Below are 14,116 nucleotides of genomic sequence, written 5' to 3'. Positions count from 1 at the left end.
ATAGCTCCCCAATTATTGCATCCCCCAGTCCCTGGTAACTTATAATTTCTGTTTCTATAAAGTTGACTCTTCTACATATTTCATATAAGTGGAATCATGTAATATTTGCCCTTTAGTGTCTGGCATATCTCACTGTTTTCAAGGTTCACTTATGTTGTATCATGCAGAAGAATTTCATTCCTTTAAAAAAAAAAAAATTGTGGTGGGACACCTGGGTGGTTCAGTCAGTTAAGTGACTGCCTTTGGCTCAGGTCATGATCCCAGGGTCCTGGGATCGAGTCCCGCGTCGGGCTTGCCGCTCAACGGAGAGTCTGCTGCTCCCTCTGCCTGCCATTCCTCCTGCTTGTGCTCTCCCTCTCTGGCAAATAAATAAATAAAATCTTAAAAAAAAAAATTGCAGTAAAAAGCACATAACACAATATTTACCATCTTAACCATTTTTTAAGTGTACAGTTCAGTGGCATTAAGTGCATTCACATTGTTGCACTATAATCACCACCATCCACTCACAGTGCTCTTTTCATCTTGCAAAATTGAAACTCTTGAGCCATTAAACAATAACTTACTATCCACTTCTTTCTCCACTCACCCCGCCCTAGCCCTTAGCAGCTACCTGTCTACTTCCTGTCAATATGAATTTGACTACTCAAATATTTCATATAAGTGGAATTCTACCTGTCCTTTTGTGACTGGCTTATTTCGCTTAGTATAACGTCCTCCAGGTTCATTCATGTTGTAATGTGTCAGAATTTCCTTCCTTTTTAAGACTGAATAATATGCCATTGTATGCATGTACTACATTTTATTTATCCAATTATCTGTCAGTGGACACTTGGGTTGCTTCCACCTTTGAGCTATTGCAAATAATAATTCTATGAACATGGGTGTAGAGATACCTCTTTGAGTCCCTGCTTTCATTTCTTTTGCGTATGTATCCACAAAAGTGGGATTGCTGAACCACATAGCCATTTGTGTTTAATTTTTTAGAAACTGCCATACTGTTTTTATTTTCCATTCCCATCAACAGTGCACAAGGGTATCAGTTTCTCCACATCCTTGCCAACACTTGTTATTTTTTGGTGGTTTTTTTATGGTAGCCCTTCTAATGGGTGTGAGATAGTATCTTACTGTGGTTTTGATTTGCATTTCCCTAACGATTAGTAATGTTGAGCTTCTTTTCATGTGTTTATTGGCCATCTGAATAACTTCTTTGGAGAATTATCTTTCCAAGTCCTTTGCCTGTCTTTTAATCATGTTGTTTTGTTATTGTTGAGATGTTAAGAGTTCTTTATATATTCTAGATACCAATCCCTTATCAGATAAATGCTTTGTAAATATTTTCTCCCATTCCATGAGTTGTCTTGTCATTCTCTCATTGGTAGTGTCCTTCGATGCACAAAAGTTTTAAGTTTTGATGAAGTCCAATTTATCTGTATTTTCTTTTATCGCCTCTGCTTTTGGTTTCATATTCATGAAAATCCATTTATCTTTTTTTTTTTTAAAGATTTTATTTACTTATTTGACAGAGGAGAGACACAGCGAGAGAGGGAACACAAGCAGGGGGAGTGGGAGAGGGAGAAGCAGGCTTCCCGCTGAACAGGGAGCCCGATGCGGGGCTCAATCCCAAGACCCTGGGATCATGACCTGAGCCGAAGGCAGACGCTTAACGACTGAGCCACCCAGGCGCCCCAATCCATTTATCTTTTAATTTATGAGTGTTGGATATATATCTTGGGGCATTTTTCTGCCCATTGATCTCAAGGCCAGGACCACTGCATATGCTGCACAAGTTATGAAACACAACAGCCTTTCTTAGGATTCTGTCTTTGAAAATTCAAGACTATCTGAGAGGGTCAGTAAAACTGCAGAAAGAGTATCTTCCGCAGGACCAGCAGGGAAGGCACAGCAAAGCTGAGATTCATAACTTTACCAGAAGTATACATTTAGTTTTAACCCTGTAGAGGGATCATTCCTCGTGATATAAAAGGATTATTTCTTCTGGATTATACCTAGTTTTAGTTCCAGATTCTGTTAAATGGAGAAATATAATGTTATGATAGTACTTAACAAATATTCCTCAAAGCGAAACTAATTCTATTAGCGTATATTGGATCAAATTATAAACTGATAATTTCTGACCAGAAATTGAGTTTGATTTCACTAAAGGTAAAATATTTGGCCTAAATGTGGAAGATTCTAATGCCCATATACAGAGGTGCTGTAGCCTTGACTATTAATTTAGTAATGTTAAATACCCCTCTCTAACGTGCATTGTACATAACAGACATTGAATAAGTATTTTTTTTAAGATTTTATTTATTTGGGGGGGAGAGAGCACAAGCAGGGGGAGCAGCAGAAGGGGAGCAGTAGAGGGAGAGTGAGAAGCAGCTTCCCCGCCAAGCAGGGAGCCCATCATGGGGCTTGATTCCAGGACCCTGGGACCATGACCTGAGCCGAAGGCAGACGCTTGACCAACTGAGCCACCCAGGCTCCCCTGAATAAGTATTTTTAATTAAAATAAATATCTGTAATGATGGGACTTGGTTCATTGCAGACACCTGTTTTTTTTTTTCCAAAGCCATCTGACAAATATTCATTAAAAAAATTTTTTTTGTAATAGGCAATGTATCTTCATGATTAATTTTCTTTATATCTATTACATACTACAGTGTAACAATGATGATGACTAGGGTTAGAGATCAGTATGCATCTTACACCTGATGAAATCCAGTGAATCAGAGGGGAATTGTGTGAGTAAAGATTGCTGCATGGGTTTATTTTTGTCTTTTCCCTTTTTAAAAAGACAGACATGGTTGCAACCTATCTTCATTATTACCCAGAACATATTGAATATAAAGAATATATGAAACCTACTGCCAAACTCTTCTCCCCTCTGATACTTGGTTCTTTTTTGCACAGTGAATTTCAGAAAATAATATGTTAATAAACAGTATTGGTGGATAGAACAATTGCAAGTCCTTTGTGACTTGGAGCAGAAGGAAACAAAATAAGTACAGAAATATTTAGACTTATTTGAACCATTGTGGTTTTACACATGCTATTTGGATTCTTGGAGTCAGAAGCAGATAAATGACTTGAAATTAGTTATCTGTTGTATAGTTAAATACGTATTAATTCTGTACTTACTAAGGGGACAAAAGTTTTACAGATCTTGTGGTGAGAAGCTGCTCTGAATTCTGGAAAGCACAACCACAAGATTCAAGATGAGAGATGTTCTCATAAGAATTAGTACATGGGAAGAGATAGAATACATGAATGAAGTAAAATCTATCAGCTAATGAATCAAAAACATTCTGAGGGGTGCCTGGGTGGCTCAGTTGGTTAAGCGTCTGACTCTTGGTCTCGGTTCAGGTCATGATCTCAGGGTCGTGAGATTGAGCCCCGAGTCAGGCTCTGAGCTCATCGTGGAGTCTGTTTAAGATTCTCTCCCCGTCTCTCCCTGTGTCCCTCCCCCTGCTCTCCTGTGCACATGCTTTCTCTTTCTCTCTCTAAAATAAATAAATAAATAACTTTAAAAATTCTGGAAACCTGAGTGTTCCTGGACTTTGCTCTTCTCGCAGTCTGTCCCCAAAGCCTCTTGGTTTTATCTCCTCCACAGAGCTCCAGTAGCTCCCTCTCTTCTCTTCCTTGAGGCACACGTTTTGCTTCAGGTTCTGTATCTACCCAGGAGCAGTATTCCACAGTGCTTCTGTTTTATCCTCTGGCTCTCCTCTTCCACCGCAGACTCCTTTGTGCACCCGGCAGACCTGCTCAGGAGGCCTGTCCATCTGTGGCTCGGGCCTGTGGTTGTGGTTAACACCGTCACCACCTGGCGGCAGTGAGTGTGTTAAATGCGGATTTGATCCTGCCAGCTCATTCCCCATCCACTAACCCACCACGCCCATGCTTTCAGTCTCGGTCACTGCGATGTCAGACATCTGAATAGTTCCTCTTGACCTGACCTTTGAATACCTCTCTAGCTTTACCTCCTGCCCCTTTTAGCATACCCTCCATTCCTGCCCTTGCAGTGTCGTGGGTAAGAGTGATGGCTCAGGACTTAGACTGCCTTATTTCATATCCCGGTTCAAGCATGTTAACTGTGTGTCCTTGGACAAGTTGTTCTCTGGAGCTAACAACCTGTCTGAATGGGGCATTGACCAATCAGAGTGGATGATGGCAGGAAAGAGCCAGTTTTGGTGCATACCAGGTCAATTTTATCCATGCCTGAGTTCCTTCATCTGTGAGATGGACATGATAAAACCTACTTCTTTATGAAGATTAGATGTGATCATTCATGCGGTATTCTTAGACCAGGACTGGCACAGATAAGGATTGAGTAAATGGTGGCTATTACTATCCTTACCATTATGTATAACTCCTTAGGCAACATGCTCTTCATGCTTCTGGACTTAACTCTGCCTAAAAGGTCTTTTTTTCTTCTGGATAACTTTTTATTTCTCTTATAAGACTGCTGACATCTCACTTCCTTTAGGAAATCTCAATAATTTTTTAACTCCTCTTTGCCTCCTCTTTTGGGTTTCCATAGCATCTTGTTCGTAATTTTATCCCAGCACATATCCTACATATTGTCATGTATCTCTATTTGTCTTACTAGGAACTAGTTGAACTAGTTGAGAACTAGGAACTACAGGAGCTAGTTGTTTTATTTTTTTATTTCCAGTATCTTGCATTTACTAATATTTACTGAATCGATGAAAATATTAGTTGTGTACATGACAGTGACTTCTTAACAAGGGTCTGTTTAAAGTTATTGGGGCAGTTGATAAAATTAGAGTATCATCTTTATTATTCTAAAGCTTTTCTGTAAGATTGAAATTATTTCAAAGTAGAGAATTTACAGAAATACCTGTTTTACCATAGTACATGCTCTTAAAATTTTTTAACAATATAAGATTACAACTGAAAATGCTCTGTGCTCCTACAATTCCACCCCCAGAGATAACTGTAGTTAGCAGTTAGATGTGTATAACAATTTAATGAAAAATGTGTTTTCAATTTAGAGCCTTGAATTAGATAATCTGTAGATTGTCTTTCAGTTCTTAGGTCCTCTTACACTTAGAAGGAGGATGGAGAAAGGAAAAGAAAAAGTCTGTTTAGTGTGCTTATGACACTTTTAAGTGCTTATCTTGAGGCATTTTTCTGCTGACGGTTATATATATAGCGGGTTGTTTAGATTGTAGCTTCTTTTGACCCCAAGACCAGAACCACAGCATATGCTGTGCAAATTGTTCACAGCTGACCTGCTCAGGAGGCCTGTCCATCTATGGCTCAGGTCTGTGGTTGTGACACATACTGTCACCACCTGGTGGCAGTGTAAGTTTCTATAATGCAGAAACAGAATTTTGGGAGGTGTCAGGAAAAAACTTTTGAATACTATAAGAGTTGCTTGCAATTCCATTTACTCTTCAAGAGTATTTTATTAATATTTGGCACATAGGTTTTCAATTTCATGTATTTGGCACAAAGATTTTAAATTACAAGTTAAGTGACAAAAGGAAATTTTTAAGTAATGATAGATATTAATGAAAGATCAAATAGCCATTTTATATAATTTACACATTTTTTCTGTAATGCTATAATAATCCAGCATTTATCCAGTTTTAAAGCACGAGGAATAAACTCTTGAATATTATTTGATGTTAAGAAAAATACTTCAGTGGTGCCTGGGTGGCTCAGTCGGTTAAGTGTCCGACTCTTTATTTCAGCTCAGGTCATGAGATCAAGCCCTGCATTGGGCTTCTGTGCTGGGCGTGAAGCCTGCTTGAGATTCTTTCTCTCCCTCTGCCCCTTCCCCCGTGCACACTTGCTCTCTCTCTCTCTTTCTCTCTCTCTCTAATGCCTGGGTGGCTCAGTCGTTAAGCGTCTGCCTTCGGCTCAGGTCATGATCCCAGAGTCCTGGGATCGAGCCCCACATCGGGCTCCCTGTTCGGTGGGAAGCCTGCTTCTCCTTCTCCCTCTCCCACTCCCCCTGCTTGTGTTCCCTCTCTCGCTGTGTCTCTCTCTGTCAAATAAATCAATAAAATCTTAAAAAAAAAAAAAAAATTTTAAAAAAGAATACTTTAGCTATAAGATCCCTGATTGAGTAATAAACAGTCAGTGGATTATTAATCTTACAAAATTCCAGTTTTGTAATATGTAAAACTCGAATAATTATGAGTCTTTATGATATTTCCTTTAGGTGAAATTCCTAAGCAGGTTAAAGTGAAAAAATTGAAGAACCTAAAGACTCTGGATTCTAAACCTGGTATTGATTTTTATTATTATATTTTATTATTTTTATTAACTTTTAAATATATATATACTTATGTGGGTACTTGGGTCTTATTATTTACTGTATTTTCTTTACTTCTTAGGAGTTTATACGTCTTATAAGCCATATCTAAGTAGAGATGAAGAGATCATAAAACAATTACAGAAGGTAATTCCTTGCTCATATTATTAATTTAAATTTCCTTGTGCAGGTAAGCAATATCCAGTTAGGGAGTATGTGCATTATGTATGATAATGTGAAATGAGGTCTTTCTTTTGAACCAAAGCTTCACAAAAATCAGAAGCCTAAGCAGCAACAATTATGGGCTTGAAATGTGGAGCTGCAGCTACCCACTAGTGCCAGTCTTTCTAGAAACTTGAGAGTTATAGTGAAAAAGTCATGGACTCTTCCATGAGGTAGTTTAGCAGCCAATAGGGGATGGTTAGCATTTTTGGGAAAATGTAAATAATACTTATACAGCAAGTGTGAAATAAAGACAATTCAATGTAAACTGATACTTTTAAGTGTGGGATGAACATGTGATGTTTTGCGCTTAGGGTTTTTTTCACAGGATATTGCACAATGAACTTAAGGTTAAATTGAAGGTGAAGTTCTAGGGTTTTTTTTCAATCAAGTAAAAGTATGTATTTACATATCAGTTGAACTACTATAATTATGCTTTGTTTTATATTCTTCCTTACACTAGAATGTAGGTTTTCATTGCTTTTTCTTTTAAGGGTGTACAACAGAAACGTCCTTCTGAGGCTCAAAGTGTTATTCTCCGACGCTACTTTTTGGAACTGACACAAAGCTTCATCATTCCATTGGTAAGTTAACATAGGTATTTGTTTAATTTAATGATTTGTTGAAGGATATATGAATGTTTTCCCCATTCACAAAAACCTTAGTTTATGTGTTTTGCCTGCTCATGTGTTTGGTGATTAAAAATAGAACCTTTTGCAGGAGACCTGGACTCTATTCTAATATTAACTGTGTAACTTTGGCAAGTCACTTCCTCTCTGACCCTCATTTTCTTTATCTGTAAAATGTGGCTAATTCCACTTTTCCTAAGTATCTTTCAGGGTTGCTGTGAATCTTAAATGAGATAATTGTGAAATATTACATAATTATTGCATTTTACACCTTAAAACAAGGTTAACCTGGAACTTCTTTCTGATATTATTTCCTTTTTTGTTTTCAAAGCTACTTTTTTTTAAAAGATTTTATTTATTTATTTATTTGAGAGAGAGCGAGAACGAGCACGAGCAGGGGGAGAGAGGATCTCAAGCAGACTCTGTGCTGAGCACAGAGCCGGATGTGGGGCTCCATCTCACAACCTTAAGATCATGACCTAGCTAAAATCAAGAATTGGACACTTAACCGACTGAGCCACCCAGGTGGCCCTCTGATACTATTTTCTTGAGCACAATTTGATATGATATCCATGAGGCCAGTAACACCATGATGACAGGGGCCTTATCTGTCTTGTTCATTATCATCTCTTCAGTTTGGCATCTGGTAGCACTCAATATGGAATAAATGACTAGATGATATGGTTATTCTATGAAATTCAGTAGAATAGCATATTAAAATACTGAAAGATGCCTCACAGTATCAGATAGTACATAATGTGGTCCTAGTCTGGAGACTGCATCCAAGAGAGATTCCATGTAGTTATTAATGTAATCTATCTGTGAATATCATATGGGAGCAACCTGGAGATCTTTGCTATTACATTTTGAGGCAAGATACTCTTTCTTGGTCTATGGATGTTAATTAATTTTGTTCCATTTAAATCTGTTTGATTTGAAATGAACTTTACTGTAGTGCTTACGGGCATGGACTGAAGTCAAGTAGACCTGAATTCAGGTTCAGGCTATGTGACCTTGGGCGGCTTACTTAGCTTTCCAAAGCCTCTTTTCCAGTAATAATGGCCACACGGGATGGTTGCAGGGATTAAAAGAGATCATGCATATAAAATGTTGAGTACATTTTCTGGCACATACTCACCCAATAGGGTTAATGATTATCACTAAAAATATGCAGTTCCTTGAATTATTTAAGATTTAGTTAAATTCTTATTGAAAATCTGACTTCTCAATTCAATCTAAATTTTGCTATGTCCATTATGGGAAGTGATGCATTGCTGCTGTCCATTGAAAGACCATATGATGAAAAACTTATAAACCCATTTCTTTTAAGGGGGGTCTGTTTATGTGTTTTTGAAGACTCTCTAGGTAAGAATGCCTAACTTTGGGGCACCTGGGTGGCTCAGTTGGTTAAGCATCTGACTGTTGGTTTTGGCTCAGGTTGTGGTCTCAGGGTCATGGAATTGGGCCCCACATCAGGCTCTGTGCTCAACGAAGAGTCTGCTTGGGATTCTCTCTCTCCTTCTTCTTCTCCCCTTCCCCTCCCTTGCACGCGTGCTCTCTCTCTCTCAAATAAACAAATAAATAAAATCTTAAAAAAAAAAGAATGCCTAACTTTGATTAACTTTTTTTTGGTTTCAGGAAAGATATGTGGCAAGCTTGATGCCTTTGCAGAAAAGTATCTCTCCATGGAAGGTATAACTTTATTCAGTTAAATTCTAATTTGAGTTCTCTAACTGTAATTAGCTCCTGGGAGTATAGCCATTTCTAATTTTTAAATCAGTATGTCCTAATTTCTAGAGTCCACCCCAATTAAGACAGTTCCTTCCAGAAGAATTTATGAAGACACTTGAGAAAACAGGACCTCAGCTGACCTCTAGAATAAAAGGCGATTGGATTGGACTTTATCGGTTGGTCTTTTTTTTTCCTTCTTTTTCACCCATCTGTAGAGCTTTATTTAAAAACAAAATAGGGCGCCTGGGTGGCTCAGTCGTTAAGTGTCTGCCTTCAGCTCAGGTCATGATCCCAGGCTCCTGGGATCGCGCCCCACATCGGGCTCCCTGCTTGGTAGGAAGCCTGCTTCTCCCTCTCACTCCCCCTGCTTGTGTTCCTCTCTCTCTCTCTCTGTCAAATAAATAAATAAAATCTTTAAAAAAAAAAACAAAAAAACTGGACTTAAACTTACTTTTTTAAAAAAAAATTCAAATAAATAAATAAATAAAAATTCCATTGTTTCACATGGTTCTCCAAGCTATTGGTAGGAAAGGTATTGAGGAGAGGAAGTAAGTCATAATCAAACTTTGCTTTTTTAAAATTTATTTTTATAGGCATTTTCTGAAATCTCCAAATTTTGATGGTTGGTTCAAGACCCGGCGGAAGGAAATGACCCAGAAATTGGAGGCACTCCATTTAGAAGCTCTTTGCGAAGAGGTTAGAAAACAGTGTGTTTATGTGATGATTAACAACTATTGAAAATAAAGATAACATTATCCTTAGAGGCTGGGAGATTATACCCATATCCACTACTTTGTAAATAAGTAATACCTCACTTTTCTAGATCATGTGCTGTGTGTCAAGGACTGTGTAGGTGCTTTAGATGGATAATGTCTTTTAATCCTTACAACAATTCATTGAAGTAGGTGTGTTATAATCTGCATTATGAGACCCCTAAGGATTATAAATTAAGTGACTTGCTTCAGATTACATCACTGCTAAGTAATGAAGCCAGCAGTGAGCTAGAGCCCTGCTTACGCTGACCCACAGGAGCTAACTGTGTACATCTCTTCCCACCTTTGCGTTCAGTGATCTCATGTTGGTAGCTTGAAATTGGCTACAGTAGGAGTATTATACCACATTGGCAAATGCTACAAACCAGAGACTTTTCCTAGAGAACTGGTGGTTAAATATTTACTAGCATTCCCCTGGATAGAATCAAGATTCAAATCTTTCCAGTTATTATTAACAATTTTTTTCCTGTATTTTGACTGTTTTTAATCTATAGTTTGTCACGAGACTATTTTAAATTGAGCTCCTTGTGAAAATATAAAGAATAGTTTCATCTTTATTTAGCTTGAGATGGGCTAGCCTTGAAGTGAACTTTCCAATCATAACCTCCCAGTGACTATGGTTGTGAGAGAAGGAATACAATGAAGGCAACCACAAATAAGCCGAGGAAGAGCTTGTTTGTAGATGTCAAAGTTTACAGCCAGTAATAGATTCATGTTCACGGTTGTCTTAATTTGTTAATGTTCCTTATAAATTAAGGTACTTACTACTTAGTAGGGATGGGGATTAGCATTATACTTGGAGTTGTAATTTTTTCATTGATCTAAAAGGGCTATCTCAGAAAGGAGTTTCTTACATTTTGTTTTATTTCCCAACTATTAGACGGTTGTTCTAATGTCAAAAATTATCTAATTAATGTTAGAATGTCATGTGGAGAATTATTCCTGTACTGTAATGCTGTATCTGAGTTACATACTCTGTTTTCTTTTTCCTTCCTATCCTTCCTGCTCAGTAGCCTTGCCTGTTAAAATAGAGCAGTTTGAAACATATTTTGAGTATTTACTGATTTGGGATTTGTTTATTCTTGTAGGATTTACTTCTCTGGACCCAGAAACACACAGAAGTAGAAACAGTAGACCTTGTATTGAAGCTAAAAAATAAGCTGGTATGTAGCCAAAACAGCAAAGATCCATGAAGATATTTTCCTCATATTTGAGGTGACCGTTCATGATGTGTTGCAGAAGGAGCTTTTTAAATGAGAGCACTTAAGATTGGTCAACTGATGGTAGATCTGACTGAGAATACTTGGTCACTCAAGCAGATCACAATGATGCCATATTATTTTAAGAGTATTTACAGGGCGTCTAATGAGCTCTACAAAAAACATTGTCACTTATATTTAATACCACATGGTATCTATAGGTATTATCTATTAATTTACATAGAAGTCTTTTATGAGCTCAGCAATATATTGTTTAAATGGCATGTTGTTTGCTTTTTTACAATTCCTCTAAATTCTAGTGTAAGTTTGAATTTTCCAAATCATTAGACCATTAAAATTGTTCATTTAGAGAATACAGTGTATTAATACAGACTCAGAGGGTAATTTAAATGCTTCCAAATGTTCCTTCTGTAGTTGCAGGCTGATCGAGAGCATTTACCTGTGAAACCTGACACTATGGAAAAGTTACGGACACACATAGATGCAATTATCTTAGCATTGCCAGAGGACCTACAAGGCATACTGCTCAAAACGGGCATGACATGACATTTGCTAGGATTTTCCAGCCAAAAAGGATTGTGCACCGTGAAGCATGCTGACATTTCAGCCCAACGCACAAAGGAGATGTCTCAGCGTGGAAAATAGCCGTGAATGCTAGCTACAGGATGGAAAGACTATACTGACTAAACAGACCTTTTTAGTGCATTATTTTTAAAAATGGATACTGTGGTGGTTCCACTTTAATACTGAAACACCGAAAGGCATTTCTATATTTTTAATCATGTTCTAAAGTGCTCTTATGAGAGACCTGTGGGGCCATCAGTATAAGTGATTCCAAACTGCAGTGCTGGCATTGCAGATATTTTTTTAAATTGGTGCTGCTCTGCCCAATCATGTTAAAACTCAGGGGGATATAAAAATAACATTCACACTGGCTAGCTTCTTAAGAAGAAGAAGACTGATCTGTCCGATGGTAGTTAGAAGTAATTAATGCTTTCGTAGTGCCTTCTGTTGTCCTACATGTTTCACAAAGCTCAGCTGCTAGTCTTGAAGCTTTTTCTTAACTTGATTATGATACGTAATTTTATAAGGCATTCTTCTGAGTAATCACTGCTTAAAGATACCTTTCTTGCCTCCCATCATGTTTATTAGTAGTGCCCTGGTGTGGTTTTTTTTGTTTTGTTTTGTTTTTAGTTGTCATGTAGGTTTCATTTCATTATATTCTATATCATTTCAAGTTTAATGTTACCAGTTTCTCCAAAGGCAAGAAAGAATCTAATATTAATTATGGAAGAGTTTATTTCTTCTTACCACTTACTAGTTGAACCTGTTTTAGTTAATTAGCTTGGATGTTTTTTTAGAGACATTCTAATTGTAAACCTCATAATCAGCTGTTTTTTAAACTGAACTATTCTCATTTCAAAGGCATTCATAAACGTTTTACGTTATAGTCATGTAAGTGATTATAAGATTAGTTTTCAGCATTATTTGTTTGGTAGGGTTTTTTCCCCCAAAATTAATATTTCTCAGAACATTTTCCCTACTGTTGTTAGACATGGGGACTTTTGCCTAAATCACTGTTATCGCTAGTTTTTTGTTGTTGCCGTTGTTTTGTTTGTTTCTGTTTTGTTTGAACAATACCACCTTGCCAAAAATAGAAGATTGTGGTTTGGTAGAATAAGGTTGCTTGGTTTGTGTTTGAATAGGAGTGTCCTCCAGAAGCCACTATTTAAAATAGCCACACATGACATAGCACATATGTAAATAGCTGTGTCTTGAATTACCCTCTCAGCAACGAAATTTAGTTGTATGTGTTTGTAAAAGAAATGGCTTCAGAAGCTGTCTCTTATTTTCTGTTAATGCAACTCTTAAGGGCACTCCTGACCCAGAAAGCCTCTTTGTGTTTGTAACTGTGGTATTATACCTAAATGTGCCCTTTTCTCCTGGATATAGTCTCTTGAAGCATACCTCAAAGTCATAGAGAGAATATGGCATTTGAAAGAAATCATTTGCCTTGGATCATATGAGTTATTTTGTGAAACAACATTGTCCTTATGGAAAAGGGGCAACTACTTTTATACGCTAGAGTATTTCATATCTTTCTGGGAAACCTTATTTAGGTATAAATGGTCATCTTATTATTTTTCAAAAAGGGGTATTTTAATAATCTTACAATTTATATGCAGTTTGTGACCAGAATTTGAAAGTTGTTAGTGTCATATCAAGGATCTTTTAAATTATACCACTACAGGATGTATCATTTCAAGTTTATTTTGCACAGCTAAAGAGTAGCAAAGGATGCCAAGTAGCATAATAACAGTATCTTCCTATTTACTGTATTTAACTAAAACCTAACACATGTTGAAAACCATATCATACTTACCTGGTTTACCTATTAATTTCAAATTATGTGCTTGTAAAATTAACTTAAAATTGCATTGGGAATCTGAGAAAGACTGGTAACAATTTTTTTGTGTGATTTTCAGTGTTGTCTTTTTTTTTGAGGGGACATTAAGACCTAAAACCTGCCGTTTAATGTTTATCTCCACCAGCATCAGAGGGAATCACTGCTTTCAGGGTGTTATGTAATGCCTAGTGCCTTCTGTTTTTGTGAAAAAGGAGTTTTGTGAAGGCATTTGTGGTCATTACTGAAAAATGAATTAAAGGCCTTGGATTTTAAAGCACTTGGATGTCTTGTGTTATTTCTCAGTAAGGTTGGAATGCTTGAGAAAATGCATAATAAATGAAACTTGTGCATTATGAGATTCCTTTTACTTCCCAACTTATTTTTAAAAATTCAAATGAAAACCTTCTTTTTACTATGAACAAGTGAACAGCAGTCCAGTGTAATAACAGATCAATGAAGTGATTTCACTTCACATCTGAAACGTTCTGATGAAAAAATTTTAGCTTAATAATGTAGGTAGCTCTTGCTGGATTCCCCCTTATTTACTACTTTTTTTTTTACCTTTTTAAAAATCTCAAATTACTTTTATTTCTTCATCTCCCTTTTTTAAAGCATATGATACTATCCTTTGGATTTTAATTTATTTGTTGATAATAAAATATATTGGCTGTTACTACTTTTTGAAGTTACTGGGTAATATCCTTAAAAGTGTACTATAAAATATTTCAGTACATTTAAAAGAGATTCTATTAAAATCTGTCCTTTTGTTTTCTTTTGCTCAAACTTAGTTCATTTATTTTTATTTTTTCAGAACAAAACAATAAGTAGTCTCTATTATGTTG

The 14,116-nt window shown here is 36.8% G+C and overlaps 1 protein-coding gene across 3 annotated transcripts in view; it reads left to right on the top strand.

Moving 5' to 3' along the window:
* DENND6A (DENN domain containing 6A) overlaps positions 1–13,805 on the top strand; it is a 57,504-nt gene extending 43,699 nt beyond the window's left edge. For all 3 annotated transcript variants that reach the window (XM_032411549.1, XM_032411548.1, XM_032411550.1), the window contains exons 13-20: positions 6,200–6,265; positions 6,375–6,439; positions 7,009–7,098; positions 8,782–8,835; positions 8,941–9,050; positions 9,468–9,570; positions 10,736–10,810; positions 11,282–13,805. In XM_032411549.1, coding sequence (XP_032267440.1) covers positions 6,200–6,265; positions 6,375–6,439; positions 7,009–7,098; positions 8,782–8,835; positions 8,941–9,050; positions 9,468–9,570; positions 10,736–10,810; positions 11,282–11,413 — 695 coding nt within the window. In that variant the 3' untranslated portion in view covers positions 11,414–13,805. The remainder of the gene's footprint in view (positions 1–6,199; positions 6,266–6,374; positions 6,440–7,008; positions 7,099–8,781; positions 8,836–8,940; positions 9,051–9,467; positions 9,571–10,735; positions 10,811–11,281) is intronic.
* Positions 13,806–14,116: the final 311 nt, after the last annotated feature.

This window comes from Phoca vitulina, unplaced genomic scaffold (assembly GCF_004348235.1).
Source record: "Phoca vitulina isolate PV1807 unplaced genomic scaffold, GSC_HSeal_1.0 scaffold13, whole genome shotgun sequence".
NCBI classification, from domain to species: Eukaryota; Metazoa; Chordata; class Mammalia; order Carnivora; family Phocidae; genus Phoca; species Phoca vitulina.
This window is presented reverse-complemented; position numbering and strand designations above follow the sequence as displayed.